This window comes from Mesoplodon mirus (assembly GCF_964341445.2).
Source record: "Mesoplodon mirus genome assembly, chromosome: 13".
Lineage (NCBI taxonomy): Eukaryota > Metazoa > Chordata > Mammalia > Artiodactyla > Ziphiidae > Mesoplodon > Mesoplodon mirus.
This window is the reverse complement of record NC_138989.1, coordinates 24,456,985-24,480,619: the sequence shown is the minus strand read 5'-3', so window position 1 is coordinate 24,480,619 and position 23,635 is coordinate 24,456,985. Positions and strand designations below refer to the sequence as shown.

The 23,635-nt window shown below is 41.2% G+C and overlaps 1 protein-coding gene across 1 annotated transcript; it reads right to left on the bottom strand.

Moving 5' to 3' along the window:
- Positions 1-3,221: 3,221 nt before the first annotated feature.
- Positions 3,222-23,210, bottom strand: DRG1 (developmentally regulated GTP binding protein 1). Its single transcript, XM_082641106.1, has 9 exons — positions 23,067-23,210; positions 22,169-22,292; positions 21,066-21,241; positions 14,903-14,972; positions 12,157-12,326; positions 9,828-9,958; positions 8,267-8,434; positions 7,879-8,001; positions 3,222-3,536 (listed from the first exon to the last, which is right to left on the bottom strand). The coding sequence occupies exons 1-9, from the start codon at positions 23,106-23,108 to the stop codon at positions 3,437-3,439; spliced, it is 1,104 nt and encodes a 367-aa protein (XP_082497232.1). The 5' UTR covers positions 23,109-23,210; the 3' UTR covers positions 3,222-3,436.
- Positions 23,211-23,635: the final 425 nt, after the last annotated feature.

Genomic DNA, 23,635 nt, shown 5'->3' with positions numbered 1-23,635 from the left:
CTGCAGTAGGATTTGCTGAGTGATTCTTCAACTTCAGAAATAAGCCCTGTTGAGAATTCTCACAAATGCTTTGTTTCTATAAACAAAAGCTGGAAAACAATCTCAAGTAACAGTGGCAGAATACAGACGCCTGAATCTAATTCCATCTTTCCTGTGTGTCCTTTCACCTTCCCTTTCATGTTGAACCAATAGTTAATAGGTGTAGAGTGGGGAGAATTGGTTTGAAGCTGCTGGTGAGGGCCTCCTTTTCAGACTAGAAGCTGGTATGACAGAAATGAACAAATGCAGGCACCAAGCAGAGGGCAAAGCCATTAGCCAATAACTGGTGAGATGGAGCCAGAAGGAAATAAGGGAGTGTTGCTAAGAATAGCACAGCAGAAGCTAAATGGCACAGATCTTAAAACTATTTTGGTGAATGGAACAGTAGAGGCAAAAGAGGAAGTTAATGCAGTCTTCAGGAGCTAAAAGCCAGATATAGAGTAAGGGCAGGAGGACTTGATGACATGATGTCTCAGCTAACAAGATATCTTACGTGGAGCAACTTTGGGAAGTCTAGCAGGCATGAAATGAGTTTAGAAGCAATCAACACTGGAAGGATGTGCAAGGCAGCCTCCAAATAAAAAGGCAGAGGGCCACAGAGAACCTCATGGAAGTTAAGGAGGGGGTCAGGTAGGAAAGAATAGTGCCCCCACCCCCAAGGAAGCAGTTGAGCAGCCAGTACTTGGGAAGTTAGTAGTAATCAATGAGAAGTAGGGGGAAAAAATGGGAAAGTACAGCCAGGCCTTCTTCCAGGAGACAGCTGTTAAGTATCTTATAAGCCAGGCTCTTAAGATGGAAGGGAGGTCAGGTCCACTGGCGTGAATGAAAGACAAACTCCAGGAATGAAGATAACTTAATGGAGTAAACTGACTCAATAGTTCTATTCCCTTTATCAACAACTGGTTCAAGAATGGGAATGAGATGCAGAGACAAATTGGCTGGACAGCTTCTAGGAAATGGCTTCTCCAAAAGATAAGACCCAGCCCTCTTTAGTATCCTCTGGATACTAATATAAAGCCTGGGACTGAGCAGACATTTCTTCGACAGTGAGGGGAGCCAACTGCCCAGCAAAGCCAACAAACTGCAGTGGACAAGAGTAGCTTGATGGAAAGAATTTGGATCCTCAATGACATACCAGCTACCATAAGCCCATCTGAGCTCCAGAAAACTTATGTGAGAGACCAAGTTTTCTTCCATTTCAGCTGGTTAAGTTAGCGTCTGCTATTAAACACAGCTAAAAGCATTCTAGATAGTTAATGGCACAGGACAGTGAGTCTGCTTAGCTGTGCTATAAAAGATTAGGAAAGAAAAATGGAAATTCACAGGAAATTCAAGCCATGCTATGACAGCCAAACAACTCTAGTCTTGGAGTTCATGAAGAGAAAGCTTTGCGCTATAGGAATAACCCTCCTTGGTGGCCCTACCCCAGGCAGCATTCCTAATACAAGACTGTACCTCTCTCCCAGAACTCCCAAGTCTGAGCCCAAAAGGGAGAAAAAGGAGGTGTAGGGTAATGCTCTCCTCAAACACCAGGGGCCACTGATGGGGGAAGGGGAGGGTGTTGAATGATGGAAGCAAGGCCTGTTCAAAGCACATCCTGAGGCCTTGGATGAACCTGGATTTCAGCATCGTTCTCTGCCCAACATCCTGGCATTTCATTGCCCAGTGAAAGTGAATCTGAGGATTCCCCCAAAACCCAATATATGCCCTGGTTGGAAAGTAAACCTTGCTGGAAATCCTATAACTCAGAAAGCCAATGTCTCTCTGAAGAGCCGGGGTAGGTTCTAAATTATGGCCTCTATCATGAATGTACCAGCGATATCAAGGTCTACGCCCTGCAAAGTGACTAGGATACCAGGCCTGGGAGGCTTATCTCCTGGCTGTGGGGACAGTGCTAAACCCAGGCTCTAGGAAGACTATGAGAGGGAAATAACTGTCACTAAGGTAATAGGAGTAACAAGTACTGGAAAAGGCTGAGTATGTGGAAAATCCTACATCCTCATTCCTCACAACCTGCTAGAAGCTCTAGCTCACTTCATCTAAAATCAAACTGTCTTCCTGTAAATCTGTTTCCCTTCTCGATTTTCTCAGGGACTACCCTTCTCTATCATCCCTGTAATCCATACTGAAATAATCTTTGACTTCTCTTCCAAAGAGCAAGTCAGTCAGTTACCGAGTTTAGATTTCTCCTCTATAGCTATATGCCTACTCCCTCCCTCTCCCCATATTCTCACTAGCCCAGTCCAGCACACAAAGATTTCTGCCAGTCAATTTCACATTATCAAGGCAATCCCTTTAAATTCCTTATTTCCAGTCTAAAACCTCTAATTATGTCCTTAGTACCCTCTCAAGTAGTCTTGACCCCACCCCTCCTTATAACCTAACCTCCCACCTCCATACATATGTGTACCCACAAACCTGCTCTGATCACACTGGTTGCCTCACTTGCAATGTTCTGCCTCCATGCTTTCACTCGGGTTATGTGGTTGGGACCAGGGCTGCCATGGGAGTTCAGGAGAAGGGCTGGGCTACGGGAAAGGAGACACTTAGTGGCGCCCAGCTGGCAGCATGGTTCAGCTCAACTTTCAGCCCAACACTGATACACAGCTGTGCTCTAACTAAAGGAAAGGAACCAGTGAAAACAAGAGCCAACATTCACCAAGTACTTATATGCCAGATACTGTGCTAGTAAGCATTTTACAAGTACCATCTCTCTTAATACTAAGAATCTCCACTCTCGAAGGTAAGTGTTATTACCATCTCCATGTTACATGAGAAAACTGAAGCTTATAGAGATTGAGTAATTTATGCAGGATTCCACAGTTAATTAGAGGTGGGCCTGCCATTCAAAGCCTGATGTGCCTGGTCAGAGTATTTTACTCAACCGCCACACTACACCATCTCCCAAAATGGCTAGCCTTGCAGGGAATAATCAGTTAACTTACATCAAGTCCTTCCTTTCTCCAGTATCATCTGGGAAAGACCACCTGAAAGGACCAAAACCCACACTGAGTTGGAAGTGTTTCTCACAACTAACCATCAAGTGAGATGTTGCACTCACATTTTTACCCATTTCACATACAAGACCAAGCTCCCAAGTACTCCTTCTGCAGCTGCCTCACTACACATACCCATCCTCATTCAGTCCTCCTCAAAACAGATTCTGACAGTGACACATGAACTGTACATAGTTGGCTGGCCTACCAGGTCCTTTATGCAGCTCAACATACAAGGTGACACCAAGTTAAGACAAGTGAAGTTCCAATTTGGGTGCCTCCATCTCCCTCCCCTGTATCCTGATCCAGTGGCTGCCAAAGCCAGGAGGGGCTTGGAGTCAGGTGTTTGATCATGGAGAAAGCTGCCATGGTTGGCCCGGCAGATGGTGAAGGGGATGGTGTCACTTCTTCACAATCTGAATGACATCCTCGTCCTCCAACGTATGGTCTTTACCCACTTTTTGAGGATTGTGTTTCACAGAGAGACCCCACACCAGAGCGCTGTATGGAAGGGAAAAAAGAACAGTTAGTGTAAATAATCACCTAGCTTCTATCTACCTAGGTGCCACTTTCTGCTCAGATTTAGCATTCCAGCTCTTAAGAGCCAAAGGCCTGCAATATCCAAGGTCCCCTGTCCCCAGTCAAAGCCCAAAGGCTTTAGCTTCCCAAGCAGTGTGGCACACTGCAGCCTTCACATAAAAAGTGGCAAAGATTTTCGGAAGTTGTGTGGTTCCTCTTGCTCCAAAGCCAACTTATGAAAGTCAAAGAGAAAAAATACAAATGAGAAGTATGACAAGACTAATTTAAAATTAAAAGGAGAAAGCATAGGTTTGTAATAGAGAAAAACCCTGAAATAACTGATTGGAAATTGATTCCTACAAATGCAATGTCAGTTACAGACTGTTAGAGAATACCAGTTTTTATGGGGTCTACTGAAACCATCAGTGGGTACTGATAAGAAATGTAGGACCTCCTTCCTCAGCCAAACTAGGAAAACTCTCCTTCCCTATCAAGAAGCCATAACTGATAGGTCTCCTGATTTCTTAGAACATAGGAAAATAATTTTTATCCATGGGCTTCCAATACTAACAGTATGATGTGCTACTGATGGAAATGAGTGAACAAGACACTGAGACCAGCCTCACAGAGACTAAGAACTATGTACCAAGGGGTAGAAAACGTTGGCCATATTATTTTTATATTGTCTTTGCTTTAAAAATCTTTAGTCCCCCCCAAAAATAATCACTAAACAAGATTTCACTTTTTTAAATAAAAACAGATAAACAAATAACAAGAACAGATACATCACCATTAGTAAAACAAATATATATAAAATCTTCCAAATGTACTAACAAGCAAGATAAATGCAACGTAACGATTTTACTATCTTAAGTTAGAAAACTAATTTTTAGCAGTCAAATTCAATGCCTGCAATAGAGTCAGTGCCTTGTATTTTGCTCATGGCAAAATGTAAATAGGTTCAGCCTTTTCGGAAAGCAATGCAGCAAAACATATCATAAGCCATATAATCATTAATCCTACTTTTGGATTAAAGAAATAAAAAGGGAAAGGTCTGTGCCTTAAGACTAGAAACTTACATAAAGTAGCAAAAGATAGGAAAACTATGGTTATAAAAATTATATATATAAATCTTATAACACAGAGAAAACATTTATATAGTAAATTATCAAAGGATGTGTGCATGTGGTCAAGGATACAAAGGCAATGCAACAGGGACACATCATAATTAGTAGGCCTAAAGCTGATTTTTTTTAAATTATTAAGACAGTTAAAATGCTATTTGTGCAATAATTTAAAAACAAAAACAGGAAAATAGTGACCAAATAAAATTCTATTTGCTTTCATATGTCTCTTCTCCAAAATATTTTTCTCCCCTTTCATTTAATTCCTTGGTTAAGATACAATTCAGAGGCTTTGAACAGTGTTCTGTTACCATGGAAGGCAGGAACTATCCAGAAATCTATAACTTTTGAAAAAAGAAAATGTCTAACTTCTCCCAAGATTCTCCTTCACTGATTCAAGTATGTGCCAAAATATAATGATTTGAGGACAATAGAAATTAGCACCTGTGTGTGGATACAGTTACTTTTGATAAAAGGAATGTGAAGCTTAATACAGGACTTCACTCTTTCAGTATTCTTAGGGTCAGAAACAAGTATTAATATTTTAAAAACTATTTCTGGACTTCCCCTGCCGTCCAGTGGCTAAGACTCCCCACTTCCACTACAGAGGGCATGGATTCGATCTCTGTCGTGGAAGATCCCTCATGCCACGCAGCCAAAAATAAATAAATAAATAAATAAAATAAAAACTATTTCTATGCTTTCCTAATTTTCTACAATTATTTTCTATTTTCTCTTGTATTTAATTTTTTTAATTTTTTTTGGTTTTTTTGTTATTTTTGTTTTTTCTCTTGTTTTTAAAACAATTTTTAAAATTTCAGCCTGTAAAGATAAAAAGAATTATTCATAAATACTGTAATTCAGTTAGTTAAAATATTTCTCACAGAATTATAGGTTGCAGGTCTGAACTACTTTTTATATATACTAGAATTAAATAAGTAGTTTATAGATAATGACAGCCACGTTTCTCACTGCTGGAGAGAGAAGTTAAAATAAGAAAAAGGAGAAGGCTAAAATGAACCCTGTGGTGTTGAACTGGAATCAGAGGTAACAATAAATAAACTGATGGTTCTTAATATAGATAGATAAGGATGGATGGGTAAATTAAGTAGATACATACATAAGACAAGAGAGATAAAGAAATACAGATGGACTTGTAAGTACAGGTTAGTATCCTTACATACATTTCCTAACTCTGTCTGCTAAGAGGGCCTACAAGCAACAACAGCCCACTAACAATGAGGATGCCTAGCACACAGATCTTGTAAACCCAGGCTTCTTGGATAAGTGACTGATTCCAGGGCTGTTGTAGGGAAAATCACTATGAATCAGGAACATCTAGTAGTGCCAAAAGGTAAGGAAATGTTTAAAGAAGAAAACAAAAAAGATGGCCGCCTATCGAACACAGGAGCCAACCTGAAGGAGCTCCTAACGGCAAAAGCTGAAACAACTTGAGTGACAAAATAATGACAGGATTGGATTATAACACCATTGAATAAATATCCAAGAGCTCATACTAATAAAAATAAATTATGAATTAAATTAATAAACAGGGGAGAAGAGCTAGCTGTAACTCACAATAGAATTCCAATAAATAAATGTAAAATGAAAGAGGGAAATAAGAATTACCATTAAGCAAACAACACAGCAATAAATGTTGCAGACAAGCTCCACCATAGATGTTAAAATCAGCAGGTAAACATCTGAAGAGAAACAGATCTTCATAGTCTCAAAGGACCTCCCCAAGACATTTATCAAATAAGAGAGAACAGTATCTTTACAGTAGAGAAACCCAGCCAACACCAACATAACCAAGTTATCAAAGTAAATATTACCATCAGTAAGATATATCAACATCAGGCTTCCCTGGTGGCGCAGTGGTTAAGAATCTGCCTGCCAATGCAGGCGACATGGGTTCGAGCCCTGGTCCAGAAAGATCCCACATGCCGCGGAGCAACTAAGCCCATGCACCACAACTACTGAGCCTGCGCTCTAGAGCCCATGAGCTACAACTGCTGAAGCCTGCACGCCTAGAGCCCGTGCTCCGCAACGAGAACCCACCACAATGAGAAGCCCGCACACTGCAATGAAAAGTAGCCCCCACTCCCCGCAACTAGAGAAAGCCTGCGTGCAGCAACTAAGACCCAACGTAGCCAAAAGTAAATTAATTAAATTTAAAAAAAATAATAAGATACATCAACATCATGAATCCGGTGATATGATGCAAACTGAGGACACATCATCATTTTTGTGGTATTCTTACCAAAAATGCATAATCTCACTTCAATCATGAGAGAACATTAGACAAACCCAAAGTGAGGGACATTCTACAAAATAACTGATCAGTACTCTTCAAAAGGGCCAAGATCAAAGACACTGAAAGACTTAAGGAAATATTACTGGGAGACTGGAAGACTAGGGAGAAGTAACAGCTAAAATCCCATGTAGATTCCTGAAACACAAAGAGGATGCTGGTAGCAAAGGTATTAAAATTCAAATAAGGTCTATAGTTTAGTTAATAATATTGTACCAATGCTAACCTCTGTTCTTGATGATTGTATTATGCTTATGTGAGCTAATAATGTTAGGAAAAGGATATAAGGAAGGATATAAGGAAGGATATAAGGAAACTCTATTACTATTTTTGCAACTATTCTGTAAGTCTAAAATTAGTTCAAAATAAGATGTTAAAAGAAGAATCTTTCGGGACTTCCCTGGTGGTCTAGTGGTTAAGGCTCCGTGTTTCCAATGCACGGAGCATGGGTTCAATCCCTGGTCAGGGAACTAAGATCCCACATGCCACACACTGTGGAAAAAAAAAAAAAATTCCACCTGTATCAGCAGTGAGGAGTATGAGAAAGATCAGGGGGATTTACTCATGCAAAAGGTTTAGAGAGGCCCTCAGTACCCAGTGAAGCCCAGTATGATGCTGGCGGGAAGAATTAACATTTTGTGTTTGCCAAGAGGAAGACGAATTAAAAAGAGAAAGTCAGAGCACTTTGTACTGTCAGCCCTCCCAACCTGAAAAGGCTTTTAGGGTTCTTCCTGCTCCACGCTGGCATGGTTTTAAGAAGACACTGCAAAGTTCTAACCAAGCAAGCATCTCCTGATGCCTCATTTCTATAATACTATCCTAAGAATTATTAGTAGAACCAGTAGCTCACAGGGAAAAGAAGGCACCATGGGCCCACGATACTTACTATTTAAATTCTTTGATAAGATTTTTGTGAATCTTCATGCAGAAATCCTCCACCGTGGTCCTGGAGTCAGGCAGCACCACTGGGGATGTGTAATCTGGCAACTGGCCTTTGGGTTTGGTGTAACTAGAACACAGAGGGAATAGAGGTTGCCTACTTCTTGGAATGTTTCATGTGTGAATGCAAATCAACCCTCCATCACCCCGGAGATCAGACCCAGATAACCTCTATCTTGAGGAAGAAAGTGCCCTCAATATAGCCTCGCAGGTGAGAGGAATTAACTTATTTATATCTCCAAAAATAGATTATGTTAATGAGTTCCAGAGGGTATCATTTTAGGACAGTCTGGTTTAGATCCTACAGAAATATTACCCTATCCACTAAGACTTACATCCTCACTAGTTTCAGATAGTCCCAGATCTTTTCCAACAGGTCATCAAAATTCCAGCGGTGATGCGCAGAGATGGGTACACAGTGAGGCACCTTATAGATGATATCCAATTCCTCAATGGAGATCTGATCAATCTTATTTAACACATAGATACAGGGGATATAGACTCTGTAGAAGAAGAACAGTACGTGAGTCTAGAGCTGTGGACAAGACTGTCAGTATGATTAGCAGCACCCTCTCACCCAGGACCCCAAATCAGAGACTCTTAAATGGGGTCATAAGAAAGTCAGCCAAAAAAAAGAAAAAGCTTCCTACCAAAATCAGGTAGAACATCCAAAAAGTGAACTATGGGTTGAGAAGTAACAAAACTCAAGCCGTAGTCCCTAGTCATGCAACTAATTACTGAGAAAGCATCCTGCAGTGGAATGAACACAAGCTTTGGAGTCACAAAGAATGAATTTATTCCCAGCTCTGCCGCTTTCTATACATGTGTCCCTGGGCAAGTATCAGAGTCCAGTTCCCAGAGTTCTCTTATGAACTGTAAGAATGTAAATATATTTCTAATAATATAAATTTTAAAGAATAAAAAAAAATTTTTTAATACAACACCTAGCAATGTCATAATCCTAATGTTCAATCAATAGAGCAGCTAAGGTTGCTAATAATTAGGCAAGCCACAACTTCTCAGGCTTCAATTACCTCACTTCTAAAACACGTAACTCAAAGCACTAGCTTTTATTTGTTTTCAAAATGCCAGGAATGGACTTCCGTGGTGGCTCAGTGATTAAGAATCCATCTGCCAATGCAGGGGACGTGGGTTCGAACCCTGGTCCAGGAAGATCCCACATGCCGTGGAGCAACTAAGCCCATGTGCCACAACTACTGAGCCTGTGCTCTACAGCTTGCAAGCCACAGCTACTGAGCTTGCGCGCCTAGAGTACATGCTCCACAACAAGAGAAGCCACCACAATGAGAAGCCCGCGCACCGCAATGAAGAGCAGCCCCCACTTGCCGCAACTAGAGAAAGCCCGCGTGCAGCAACGAAGACCCAATGCGGCAATCAATCAATGAGCTGTTTATTTTAAAATGCCAGAAATAATTTTAACAGTAGTTTCAATTATAATTTAACTTCAAATACTAGTAATAGTAATGTCTCATGGAATAGGGTTTCAGCTTTGTCCCCTTAGAGAAAACAGACACAGCCAGTCTGCTCTCAGTTCTGCAGAACAGCCTACAGGATTTCTCAGATGGATTAATTCTGTGAGAGCAGATTGAGAACCTACCCTCTTCGACCATCATATGACACAGAGCTTAGGGGACAGCCTAGTTCACAGCAAGTAACTGAAACAAGCAATTAGATTATCATCATCAAATTGCAGAGCAAAGAAGGATGTCAGCAATCAAGACCAACCCTTCATTTTACAGCTAAAGAAAGAAAGGCCCACTATTATTTAAGATAACAGCACTACTGGAGTTAGAATCAATGTCTGCCAGATTCATAATCCAATGCTGTTGCCATTACAAGACTTCAAATTCAAACTCAGGCACATTTAGTCAGTACCTGTTTCCTTCCACCACGTCAATGAGGTCATCTGCTGTGGCATCACTACGCAGAGTCACATCAGCATTATGGATTTTGTATTCAGCCAGAATGCTCTTCACAGTTTCAGCATCCAGTTCACTCTGAGGGCACTGAATGGGCATAGAAGACAATGACTGGTAAGAGAGCAAAAAAAAACCTCCTAAGAGTTATCTACTGATGTACCTGGATAATCCTAGATAAGGTGCAAACTTATTTCTAAAGACCATTATCCTGGATGAGAGTACCTGACTTTTAGTAGGAAATATTCAAAAACTAAAAATCTTTCCAAACTCAAAGGAAGGTGCTATGGCATGAATTGTGTCCCCATCCCCACCCAAATTCATATGTTGAAGACCTAACCCCAGTATCTCAGAATGTGACTGGAGATAGGGTCTTTAAAGAGGTAATTAAATTAAAATGAGGTCATATGGGTGGGCCCTAATCCAATGTGACTCACATCCTTACAAGAAAAGGAGATTAGGACACAGACACAGAGCGGAAGGTCACATGAAGACAGAGGAGAAGACAGCCATCTACAAGCCAAGGAGAGAGGCCTCAGAAGAAACCAGTCCTGCTCACACCTTGATGTCAGATATCCAGTCTCCAAAATTAAGAGAATTAAATTTCTGTTGTTCAAGCCACCCAGTCTATATAGTACTTTATTATGGCAGCCTTAGCAAAAATACAGAAAGAATGCTCCAACATTATGACAGGAGAATAGAAAAGATCTTTTGGGCAGGACAGCTTAAACCTATGCCAGTCAAATAATCTGGACCTCTAGAATGTTAAATTTTGTAGGAAATTCTCAGTCCTCAATTATATGACTTAGAAGCAGCATTTGACAGAATTGATCGTTCTACCAATCTGCAACACTTTCTTTAATTGGCTTCCAGGATTCCAAACCCTTCCAGTTTTCCTTCTTCTTTGTCTGAGATGTCTTATTTGCTGATTCTTCCCATCTCCCAGCGTCTAATCATTGTGGGGGATGGAGGGAGGTGTCACAAAGCTCAATCCTTGAACCTCTTTTCTATTTATATTTGCTTCCTCAGCTAAGTTATCTCAGCTAAGCTCATGGCTTTAAAATTGATAAGCACTAAATGTATAGCTCCCACTCAGATCATTCCTCACATGCCTATTTGACAGTAACACTTGGAGGTCTAATTTGAGTGTTACTGGCATCTCAAACTGAACATCTGATCTTCCCCTCCTCTCCAAACCTATTCTACACAAAGTCCTACTATTTTAGTCGTGAGAGTCCATTTTTCTAGCTCAGGACAAAAACTCACCATCACCTCCTTCTCTCATAACCCATATCCAGTCCAGCTGTAATTCCTACCAACTATTTCCAAAATCTTTAAACAATCAACCACTCCACATCTCCTCCACTGTTACAACTCTGGTCTAAGAAGCCATCACTTCTTGACTAGATTATTGCAATAACCTCTTGAATGGGTTCTGTGCTTCTGTACTTAACCCATTTCAGTCTGTTCTCAACAAACAGCCAGACTGATTCCATTAAAACCTGAATCAATTTTACTCCACAGACTGGAACCCAACCAAAAGTTACCCATCTCCTGCAAAGTAAAAGCATGTTTGGCCCTATGCTATGACTTTGTTTCTTACCACTCTCCTGCCTGCTCACTCTGCTGTTCCTCAAACGTGCAAAGGAACCCTCTACCTCAGGGCCTTGCACTTGGATGTTCCCTCAACATGAAATGCTCTTCCTCAAGATATTCATTTGGTTCACTCCTTCATGTCACCCCAGTGAAGATTTCTCTGATCAACCTACTTATAACTGCAACCCTCCCACCAACACTCTCCATGCTCTTTCCCTAGTTTACTTTTGTCCTTAGTTTATCATTATCTAATATACTATAATCACTCATTAATTTTGTTTGCTACTTTCCCCATTAGAATATAAGGGCAGGAATTTTTGTCTACTTTGCTCCCTCTTCCATTCCCCCAGAAAGCCTAAAACAATGTGTGGCCCATGGTAGGTGCTCTATAAATCTGTGTTGAATGAATGAAAATAGATGATGTCAGCAGCCATCTACTTCACGCAAACATAAGTTTGGTCTTTAGTCCCATATCACCCCAAATAACCCAAAGGAAGAAATAAAGTCACAAAGGTAAGTAAGTCTGAGACCGACTCTTGTCCTACTCTCTCAGTCATTACGACATCATTGTGTTACCTCAATTAGTGCTGGTAGAAGCCAGGCAATTTCCAAATGTCAATGTCTATGTACCACAATCCACTCTCCACCCCAGTCCCTTCAGCAACCTGCCCCATATCACCTTTTCCACTTACAGTGGCCGTGAGATTAATGCCTCCTTTATCCTTCTTCTTAAAGCCAATGTTGGGGGGTTTGCTGTTCAAGCGAATGCCAAAGCCTTCCAGCTCATTTTCTATTATCTTCTTATGTCCCAAGGGTTTCAGGACATCCAGAACAATCAAGATCAAGTTACACGTTCTGGCCACTGAAGAAATGAAAATAAAATTTTTTTCAAAACTCATTAAAGACTTAACATAATTCAAATACTCCAAAAGGGGGAGGGGGTGGTATAGAGTTCCTACACTTAAGAGACAAAGGATTTTTTTTTTTATAAATACACAGACACACATGAAGTTCTTAAGCTTTCCAAAGATTTATGCCAGAAGTCAATCTGCAATGTATTCTTTGTTTTCTATTAGTGTATCTAGAGGATGTGTCAACTTCTAGATACACTAGTAGAAAAATAATTTGGGATGAAGATACAAACCAGGCAATAACCTGAATCCCTGAAAAAGTTCAGAAAGATTTAAAACAGTAAGAATTCTAAAAGAATAAGTTTATCCAGTTAGCATATTTTTTGTCAACTTTTTTGAGATATAATTTATAAAAAATAGTGTTAAGCACATGGTTTGATGACAAATGTATATACCTGTATAACCACCACAGCAACTATGATTCAGAGGATTTCCATCACCTCTGAAAGTTCCCTTATAGCCCTTTACAATGAATCTTCTCCTCAATTCCCAGTCAACTACTAATCTGCTTTTCTTCTTCTTCTTTTTTTTAAAAATTTATTTATTTATTTTTGGCTGCGTTGGGTCTTCGCTGCTGCTGAGCACGGGCTTTCTCTTGTTGTGGTACACCGGCTTCCCATTGCAGTGGCTTCTCTTGTTGCAGAGCACGGGCTCTAGGCGCACGGGCTTCAGTAGTTGCAGCATGCGGGCTCAGTAGTTGTGGCTCATGGGCTCTAGAGCACAGGCTCAGTAGTTGTGGCACACGGGCTTAGTTGCTCTGCGGCATGTGGGATCTTCCCAGAGCAGGGCTCAAACCCGTGTCTCCTGCATTGGCAGGCAGATTCTGAACCACTGTGCCACCAGGGAAGTCCACTGATCTGCTTTTCTTTCACCATAGATTAAGTTGCATGTTTTAGAATTTCATATAAATAGAATTATACAAAATCTAGTCTTTTGTGCCTGGCTCTTTTAATTTAGCATGTTTCTGATAGTCATGCATCAATGACTTCAAACCTATAATTCCATAAATAGCTAAATTAATAATATAAGGGTAGAATAAAAATACTTTCAAACATGAAAAGAAAAACCAGAACAATGTACCTATCATTCATTCTTTTTCAGTAAGTTTCTAAAGAATGTGCTTCAGCAGAACATGAAAATAACCCAAAAAAGGTAAGACGCTGACTCTAAGAAATAGGGGATCCCACACAAGGACACAAAAGAAAATCTCAGGATGACAGCCATGCAAAAAGCCTAGAGCTGCATTATCCAATACAGCATCCACTAGCCACCTGGGGTTATTCAAATTTAAATTAATTAAAATTCAATAAAATTTAAAATTCAGTTACTCAGTTGCACCAGGCACACTTTAAGTGCTCAACAGCTACACATGCCTACAACCACCATATTGGACAGCACAAATCCAAAACATTTCCATTACTGTAGAACATTTCCATTACTGGACAGTGTTGGTCTAGAAAGCAACCAATCCAGATTGAAGCATAAAGACAAAGGGTAAAGGAAGGTAGTGTCAGGGTTGAGGGGAGATAATGAAATCAGTAAGACTGTATTTGGAACTGTATTCAAGTATCTAGAAAACTAGTGATTAATAGGCATTTGATCTATTGGAACATTTGAAAAATATTAACAAACAGAAAAGTAAACAAAATAAAACAAGAACCAATTATTAACTCCATGAAAAACAAACTTCAAAAACAGATCTCAACAGAAAAGAAACCAAGTCATAACGCATTACTTATCTCAGCACAACAAAAGTCAGACAGTCATTACATAATAATATATACTATGACTAATGAGTTAACTAAAAATTATGATACAACTTCTTTGAAAGAATAGGAAAAGAGACATGGAGTATGAGAGAGCTAATTTCCTACCATAACATGAAACCAACAGATGGTATCTAAAATTAATTAATCATGAAATAGCAATATAAGCATAACATTTTAAAATATGAAATAGAAGAAACAGTTGAAGACTTGATAGTACCTGCCAATGGGGAATGACACTAAAGGTGAAAACAGGTGGGGTAGCAGATTATTGCAATTTATGATTAGACTTTATTTATTTATTTTTGGCCATGCCTTGTGGCCTGTGGGATTTTAGTTCCCTGACCACGGATTGAACCCAGGCCCTTGGCAGTCAGAGTACAGAGTCCTAACCACTGGACTGCCAGGGAATTCCCCTATGATTATCCTTTTATAGTATTTTACTTCTAATAAAAAGGAAAGAAGAAGAAAAGGCATGGGTGGGAGTCAGGAAACCTGAGTTCTAGCTCTGAATCTGCCACAACAGTGCAACACTGCACCAACGTACTTCACGTCTCTTGTCCTTAGTATTTCTCTGCAAATGGGGATCTGGACTGATATTCTCTGAGGTCCCTTCAAGTTCCGACATTCTACTCCAGTGAGAAGTCAGGTAAAACTATGCCCTTCATTGTGGTACCAACTCCAAGCCCAACAGTCCCATCTAAAGGAACAGTACCCAGTAAAGGGATGATATCCCAGGATGGTGGTCCTGGAACACTCACCTGCAATGACTTGACGGCCTCTACCTTTCCCATCCTTGGCACCCTCAATGATACCTGGGAGATCCAGAAGCTGGAAGATTAAGGAGAGAAAAGGAAAAACTCATTATAAATCTGAACAGATCAAATAGAATGATTTATTTCTCAAGTAGTCAAAATTTAGGAGATCCAAATCCAATCTTCCTTATAAGTAAATGTGTAAATCTTACTTTTCCTAAGCATCTACTAAATGTCAGCTGCAAGGTTCTTACATACTTTATCTAGTTCAAAATGCCTAGTAAGTCTGTGAATAAGGATATTGGTTGAGATTCATAGAGGTTAAGTGGTTTGCCCAAAGTCACTCTTAATAAACAAGATTATAATCCACATTTTGGGGGCCTGAATCCATTATTCTACATTAATATTTTTCAATATTCCCCCACTTTTCAGCAGGCTGATCCTCCATACAAATTCCTTACTATAGATAATAACTGGATCATGACATTCACAAGCAGTAAATCCTGAGACCTTTGTGAATCCTCCAGTTCACAAAAATTTCTGCAGCCATGCTTAATCAGGCAAGCACATAAGAATCACCTATAAAACAATTACAAATGCAGGGGCTTCCCTGGTGGCGCAGTGGTTGAGAGTCCACCTGCCAATGCAGGGGACAAGGGTTCGTGCCCCAGTCCGGGAGGATCCCACATGCCGTGGAGCAGCTGGGCCCGTGAGCCATGGCTGCTGAGCCTGCACGTCCGGAGCCTGTGCTCCGCAACGGGAGAGGCCACAACAGTGAGAGGCCCGCGTACAGCAAAAAACAAAACAAAACAAAAAAAACAAATGCAGGTATCTGAGCTTCATCCCTGTATATTCTGATTTGGAAGGGCCAAAGTAGGATTCAGATATTGATCTGTATTTCAAAAGGCTCCATGGGTGACTCTGATAGGTGTCCCCAGTTGAGAATGACCACTCAATTGCCCAGGAAATGCAATCCAGTAAAACTTCACAGAAGTCACAGAGTATGTACTTAACGATGAGAACATCAAAACCAAATCCATAGCACACATGATTCAAATTCACAAACTATAGTTATAAGCCCTGAGAGTCTGTTAAGAGCATATGTAAAATCTGAAAATACCAAGGGCCAATACTGAATTATCCACATGAACAGACAGGTATATAGCTGCAGCTTATCAAAACATCATTTAAAACTAGCCTTTGGGCTTCCCTGGTGGCGCAGGGGTTTAGAGTCCGCCTGCCGATGCAGAGGACACGGGTTCGTGCCCCAGTCCAGGAAGATCCCACATGCCGTGGAGTGGCTGGGCCCGTGAGCCATGGCCACTGAGCCTGCACGTCCGGAGCCTGTGCTCCGCAATGGGAGAGGCCACAACAGTGAGAGGCCCGCGTACTGCAAAAAAAAAAAACAACTAGCCTTTGCTGGGGAATTCCCTGGCGGTTCAGTGGTTCAGACTCCACGCTTTCACTGCTGAGGGCCCGGGTTCGATCCCTGGTCTGGGAACTAAGATCCCACAAGCCTCGCGGCAAGACCAAAGAACAGCAACAACAATAACTAGCCTTTGCTATAAGCATATCTGATATTACAGAAATAAACTTCACATTAAATAAACCACAAGGAAAAAGAACAAACTCAGGAGGTGCTTAGAGAGTAAAACTTTTCAAGACCTGCTCAAAATGTCCTTCCTATTCCTCACTACATAATAAATAACATTACCTGCTCTAAAACCGATACAACACATCAGTTAAATTGAGCTACCCTTTCTCTTTCAAAAAACGTAATTTATGTTCAATACACCTGCCTTGACTTGGAAACTTTTGTTACACTGATTTAAAAGGCTACATGGGGGCTAATGAGCACACCAGATCTTGATTTCTAAACATCTGTCTCCAATAAAAGGAACGAGCGCTTCTTCAGAAGTGGCTGATTCCAGGGCTGGGGCAGGGAAAATATAAGATTAGCCTGTAACATCATGTGGTACCAAAAAATAAGGTATTACACACAAAAAGATGGGGGCTTCTGAAAAGAACAAAGGAGCCAACCTGAAGGAGTTCCTAATAGTCATACCTGGAACAATCTGAGTAATAAAATAATGGTAGTACTGGATTATAAGCCATAAAATAAGATAAATATCCATGAGCCCACAATGACACGAATTCAATAAATAAATGGGAGAGAAGGAATAGCTCCTCTATATAATAGAATTCCAATTAACAAATGTAGTAGGAAAGAGAAAAATAGAGAATCACCATTAAGCAAGAAGCACAGTAATAACTGTTGCATATGAGATCCAGACGAATGCTAAAATGAGTGGGCAAGTTTGTGAAACAGGATTTGTATCTTCTCAAAATATCTACCTCAAGATATTTATTAACTACAAAAAGAAAGATAATAGCTTTACAGTAGAGAAACCCCACTTTAACCAACTGATGGGGGTCAATATCACCAATAATATATACTAACATCATGAATCCCTAAGATGCACTGAGGACATACCACCATTTCTGTAGTATGCTTGCCAAAAAAATATAATACCTCAGTATAATCATAAGAAAACATCAGAGAAATCCAAATTGAGGAACAGTCTATAAAATAACTAATCAGCACTATTTTAAGAGTGTCAGGATCATGAAGGACAGGACTGAGGAACTATTACAGATGACAGGAGAATAGGAGAAAGAACCGAACGTAACATGGGATGATCGCAAATAGAATCTTGAAGAAGAACACTGGTGGGGAAACTGGTAAAAATTCGAACAAGTTCTATAGTTTAGTGACTAGTACTGCACCAGAGTTAATCTATTACTGATCATTATTCTACATTTATGTAAGGTGCTAACATTAGGGGAAGCAGGGTGATATAAGAGAACCTCAAAATAATTATGCTAAGTGGAAGAAGCCAGCCAAAAAAAAGAGAGTACATTTATATTTACACATGGTTTTATTTATATAAAACTCTTAACATGTAAACTACAGGATGAAAGGGGCATGAGGAAACTTTGGGGATGATATGCTCACAATCTTGATTGTGGTGATATTTTCACCAGTGTATAAATATGTCAAAACTTATCAAATTGTATACTTCCTGTGCAGTTTATTGTATGTGAATTACATTTCAATAAAGATGTCTGAAAAAACAAAAAGTCTATCATCAGTTGTTCCTAAGAAATTAAGTCCAAAGTGTATTTCTTCAGCCCTCCCAAAGATTCTGTAATCTACTTCCACCACTTTGTAAACCCGTCTACTTAAAAAAAAAAAAAAGTATTCCATCAGCAAAAGGCTTTATACTGAGACAAGAGAGCAAGGGCCATGGCAGCTGAACATGGCGTAGAAATTTATTGAAGCCCCTACAAATGTAAAAGCAAGTTAACTTTAGCTTTTCTTGAGAGGGAAATATTTAAAATTACATTAAACTATTTGAATGTGGCAACTATATTTCATCCAATAAAAACAGTCTATGCTTTACATTTCTGAATTTCAGATTACAACCAACTAAGAGATGAGAAAATAAAAAATATTTCTTCAAATCATGTAACTGTAGGATTTTAAGAATTGGATGTTAACCTACTTCCAACTCAAATGCCTTCAGAGATTAAAGCAGGTACATGTACAAGTCTATATATATACATATATATATATACACACACATATATACGTATACACATATATATGTATACATATGTACATCCCTGGTTAAGTGGTGGTTCAGCCATTACTTGAACACCTCCAGACATAGTAATTAATTACCTCAGGAGGTACCATTCCATTTTCAGGCACCTTTATTGTTAAAAAGATCTTCTGGGCTTCCCTGGTGGCGCAGTGGTTGAGAGTCTGCCTGCCAATGCAGGGGACACGGGTTCATGCCCCGGTCCAGGAAGATCCCACATGCCGCGGAGCGGCTGGGCCCGTGAGCTATGGCCGCTGAGCCTGCGCATCCGGAGCCTGTGCTCCGCAACGGGAGAGGCCACAACAGTGAGAGGCCCGCGTACCGCACAAAAAAAAAAAAAAAAAAGATCTTCTTTCCTAACAACAACAACAAAAAAACAGAACTCTACCTCTTTATAATTCTTATTAGGTGGTTCTAATTTTGTACACCATTCCCCACCAAGTCACAGATAATGACTCCTCTGCCACAAAACAGCCTTTTAAAAGAACATTTGAGGCCATTTTAATCCAGTTAAACACACCTACTAGTATGCTTACTTAACTTGGTTTCTGGAGAAAGAAGGAAAAACAGAGGCAGAGGGCACAGACGGAAAAGAAAGTACCATGGAAAAAAGGAAGAAAAAAACCTGAAAAGGTCAAGAGATGGAAATAAATGAAGGTTTTGAGGAAAAGACAAGGAAAGAGAGGGGTTAAGTGGCTATTTATTCTGATATACCCAGAAACCCTGAGAGAGGTGCCATAACATCTCATCAGGAAAGAGGTTACTCTCTGAGCTGCCAAAGACTCTGAAACCAGATGAAATTAAGCAATGGTCCAGATATGCCCAAGTGTCCTCATTCTTGTTACTATATACATTTGGACATGGAGTCCTAGAAAGGTACATGTCCTAACAGTATCTGCATGGGTACCTAACCAGAAAGAAAAAAAGCCACTGAAAATACCACCAGGACAATGGTCCCTCCCTACTTCAGATTCTATAATAAAGAAGCATAAATGTACTTCACAACTCACTGTGTAGCTCAGCAAGAGGGAAAACAAATGCCTACACCAAGAGTTTCCAAACGATGTGCCAAGGCACTCACAGCATTCTAAATTTTCAAGAGAAACAGCAGTTCTTAGTATCTGTCAGGCATTGAGGGAACTACTAAATCCAAGAAGCTCACAACTTCACCATTAGATCCTAGTACACTGCTTTCAATCACATTAGAGCCGAATCTTTGGGAAGTTGGATTTTTCAGCAATTACTATGGTAAAAAATAAGCACCACACAAAAATCAGTGTGGAAAAGGAAACAAATGTGGCAGTATCCAATCTGATTCCAAAATTTGAGAACTTATATGGTACCCAACAGTGCCCATATCCCATTAATAAATAACTGTAGCTGTAAGGACATAAATAATTGTTTGGATCTAACTATTTAACAAACAGAACCATTAGGTTATTTCTTTTGGCCTGGAGCACCATAAAAAATTACTAGGACCAGAAAAGCTATCAGGAAATAATTGCTGAGACACTAAGGGTGCTGTGAACTAGAAAGTTTGGGAACCTCTAGTCTAGATTCAAATGCCATGAAATTCAGAACCTTACCTTCTTAGCTGTGGAGCAATAAAGAATGTGTTCCATTATATTTTACACATAACTTCTTTCATACCCAAGCGGACTCCTCATTTGGGAGCCCTAAATCTATCATCTATCTGAGAACTTCTGAAGATGACAACTTCATTAAGCCTCACAGATAAGAATTATTTTCTAAAAAGGGTCTGAGCAGGCTTCCCTGGTGGCCCAGTGGTTGAGAGTCCGCCTGCCGATGCAGGGCACACGGGTTCGTGCCCCGGTCCGGGAAGATCCCACATGCCGCAGAGCGGCTGGGCCCGTGAGCCATGGCCGCTGAGCCTGTGCGTCCGGAGCCTGTGCTCCGCAACAGGAGAGGCCACAACAGTGAGAGGCCCGCGTACCACAAAATAAATAAATAAATAAAAAGGGTCTGATCATGGTATTTATTAAAGTTTCTGATGGCTCCTAGCTATGTACAAGATAAAATTCAACTTCCTAAGCAGGTACATAAGATCCTTCATAGTTCAGCTCCAACCTACCTTTCCAGATTCAGTTTCTACCGCTCACTGTCCCACAGCTAAGCTCACACCACAGCAGGCTGTTCACTGTTACAGCTGCTTAAAACTGTCCTTTACATTCTCTGGCTGGTGAAATTCTATTTGAACTTCAAAACCCACCCCATTGTCACTTTCTACATGAAGCTTTTTCTGTCTTACCAGACCTTCCCCCACCTCCATCCTCAGGTGGAGAAAGTAGTCCTTCCTTTCTCTGTGTTTTCACAAATGATATCCCACTGTATTACTGTTTTTAAGTACTGCTCTATCTCCCCTACTAGACACTGAGGGCCTGGTAGATCAAAGATCAGGCCTGGCATATACAGAGCTCCAAATAAGTGTTTTTTAAATGAAAGAATTGATTTCTTCCCTTCCTTGGCCTGCAGGCCTGACTCACCTGGATCTTGGCACCTTTGTATCTGATGACACCAGGTACAGTGGTCAGAGTAGTGAACTCATAGGCTGCCACCTCGGAATATACCCCTGCCAGGTTACTGAGCAGTGTTGACTTCCCCACAGATGGAAAACCCACAAACCCAATCCGAGCATCACCTGTCTTGGCAACGTCAAATCCTAAAACATCAACAAATATAAAAAAGAGGAGGAAAGTTATCCCTGGGAGTGTTGAGACTCACGTAATTACTTTTACATTCTGGTTGCCTATCCCTCTAGAACCTATTTCTCCAACTTTTTACAGTTTATCTCTAGGGTAGAGCTTAAGCACACAAAATTCCCCCATAGCAATTCACAATATTTAATGGAGTGTTTGATGTAAAAACTTTACACCTCTACATGTTATATACCTTTCTAGTACCCACAGTATTTAGGGCCCAAATATTATATAACCACTGATCTAAAAAATCGGTTTCTTTTTTTTTCTTACAAACTCTGGGGACTGTGTCACTGACAGAGTTTTCTTTTCTTACAATGGGTTGCAAACAAATTCAAAGCCAAATTTGTGGCCCTTCTCTAAGAAGTGTACAGACCTTATGACATTACTTTTCACCCTAACTTTATCTCTCGGCTTCAACTTATTCTTTCTACCTTCACTTCCCTTTGTATCAATTTCCTTTATCTTGTTGACTATTTATTTACATATTTCAGTGAGCCAATGTAAATCTACTTTGGATCAGTACAGGTATACATAAATAAAACCCTAGTTCACTTAGAGAATATTCGTTTGCCTTTGAAATCAGTAAAACTGGGAATTCCCTGGCGGTCCAGTGGTTAGGACTTGGTGCTTTCGCTGCCAGGGCCCAGGTTCGATCCCTGCTCAGGGAACTAAGATCCCACAAGCCGCATGGCATGGCCAAAAAAAAAAAAAAAGAAAAAGAAAGAAATCAGTAGAATAAAATAAAATAAACACAATTCAAGAATTTAGGCTTAGGAAACACAAATCGACTTTGATATAAAATTTTAAATTATTTTAAAACCATATGCCTTTATCACTTTAATAAAAATTACACCAAAAAAAAAAGAAAGTCGAAGCAAAACACAAACCTTCTCCTGGTCCACCACCACCACCACCTTTTGGAGTAATGAGTTCCCTGCGAAGCTTAGCAAGGCGAGCCTTAAGCAGCCCTAGATGGTGTGCTGTGGCCTTGTTCTTTTGCGTCCGAGCCATCTATAAGGGAGAAATCACAGCCATAAATCAGAAGCAGTTCCTACAAATTAAAACATCCAGAATGAATGCTCCCCCAGCTCTGAGAGAAGGATGTTTTTTTATCTAGGTCCTACTAACTTCAATACACCCATTTTAAGTCAGACTTAAAAGAGTAAAAATCCATTCTCTCCATCACCCAGATCATTCCCCGCATTACAGAGCAAACAGCTGAGGCCCAAACAGAAGAAACATGACCAAGGTCATTACAATCAGCATTCACAGATTAGACTAAAACTCAGTTACTGATTCCTTTTCAACTGCTTGTACCTGGTGTGCCCCAACCGATTTTAAAGAGCTCTGGGCACTTCAGACCATACAATCACACAACAATCCAGGTGGAATCAACAGCCACCGCAGATGACAATTTACATCCAGATCATATACCCGGGAGCAATACTCTGGGAAAGGGGGTCATCAAAGTAGAGACTGGGGAAGGGGAGGGCGGTTCGAGGGACGATAAAGAAAGATACTGAAGTACGCGAGCAGGTCAGGGCAGAAGTGGGGGGATAGGATTCAGTGTTGCTCACATAAAAAGAAGACTGAGAGAAACAATGTTCAGACAGGAGCAGAACGCTGGAAAGGAGCACTGACTAAGGTGCACAGGTGTAGAACGCGGGCCCGGGCTGAGGGGAGTCGGGGAACGCGGGCCCGGTCCTGAGGAGGCTGAGGGAAGTTCAGGCAGGAGAGACGCCGCCGAAGAGGAACGCTCGGACGAAGTGTTCGAGCGCCCATTACCTCGGCTTCGATCTCCGCGATCTTAGCTAAAGTGCTGCTCATGGCGGTGAGTCGCGGGGGGCGCAGTGGCCTCCACACGGACAGTCTCCCTTCGCACACCCGCCAGCGGACCTTCCACAGCCACCAGGCGCTACAGCAGTGCGCAAGCGCGGTACTTCCTATTTCTCGCGAGAGTTCCGCGCGAGGCTTACTGAGAGATATCCAGCGTGAAGTGGTCTCCTCCTCCTCAGCCAACCGCGCCCCGTCCCGCGAGCCAGCGCGGTGTCATAGAGCCCGCGGGAGTGGGGGCCAGAGAGGCCGCCCCGGTCCTTACCTCCCCGAGCGCGCCGAGGGTCGCGCGCCGCTCGGCCCCGCCCCGCCGGACTTGCGCCCCGCGTCCTGCTCCGCGCCCAGCCCCCGGCGCGTAGTGTGTGATGAAGGACTCTTTGCTGCAGGCCCGCAGCTCTCGGCTCCTCTTCCTGAAAAGCGTACTCGCGGAGTCCACCCGTCTTCTTCGTCGGCACCGACGGGTCCTGGGGCCCCTTTCACTGCTGGGAAGACACGGCGGGGGACTCCTCGGCCTCCTGGGT

Excerpts from the sequence above, each read along its gene's own strand:
- DRG1 (XM_082641106.1), bottom strand. The coding sequence starts at position 23,108 with ATGAGCAGCACTTTAGCTAAGATCGCGGAGATCGAAGCCGAG. Across the intron at positions 21,242-22,168 it reads TGGTGGTGGACCAGGAGAAG|GATTTGACGTTGCCAAGACA; the intron begins GTTTGTGTTTTG and ends TTGATGTTTTAG. Across the intron at positions 14,973-21,065 it reads ACAAAGGTGCCAAGATCCAG|CTTCTGGATCTCCCAGGTAT; the intron begins GTGAGTCAGGCC and ends TTAATCTTCCAG.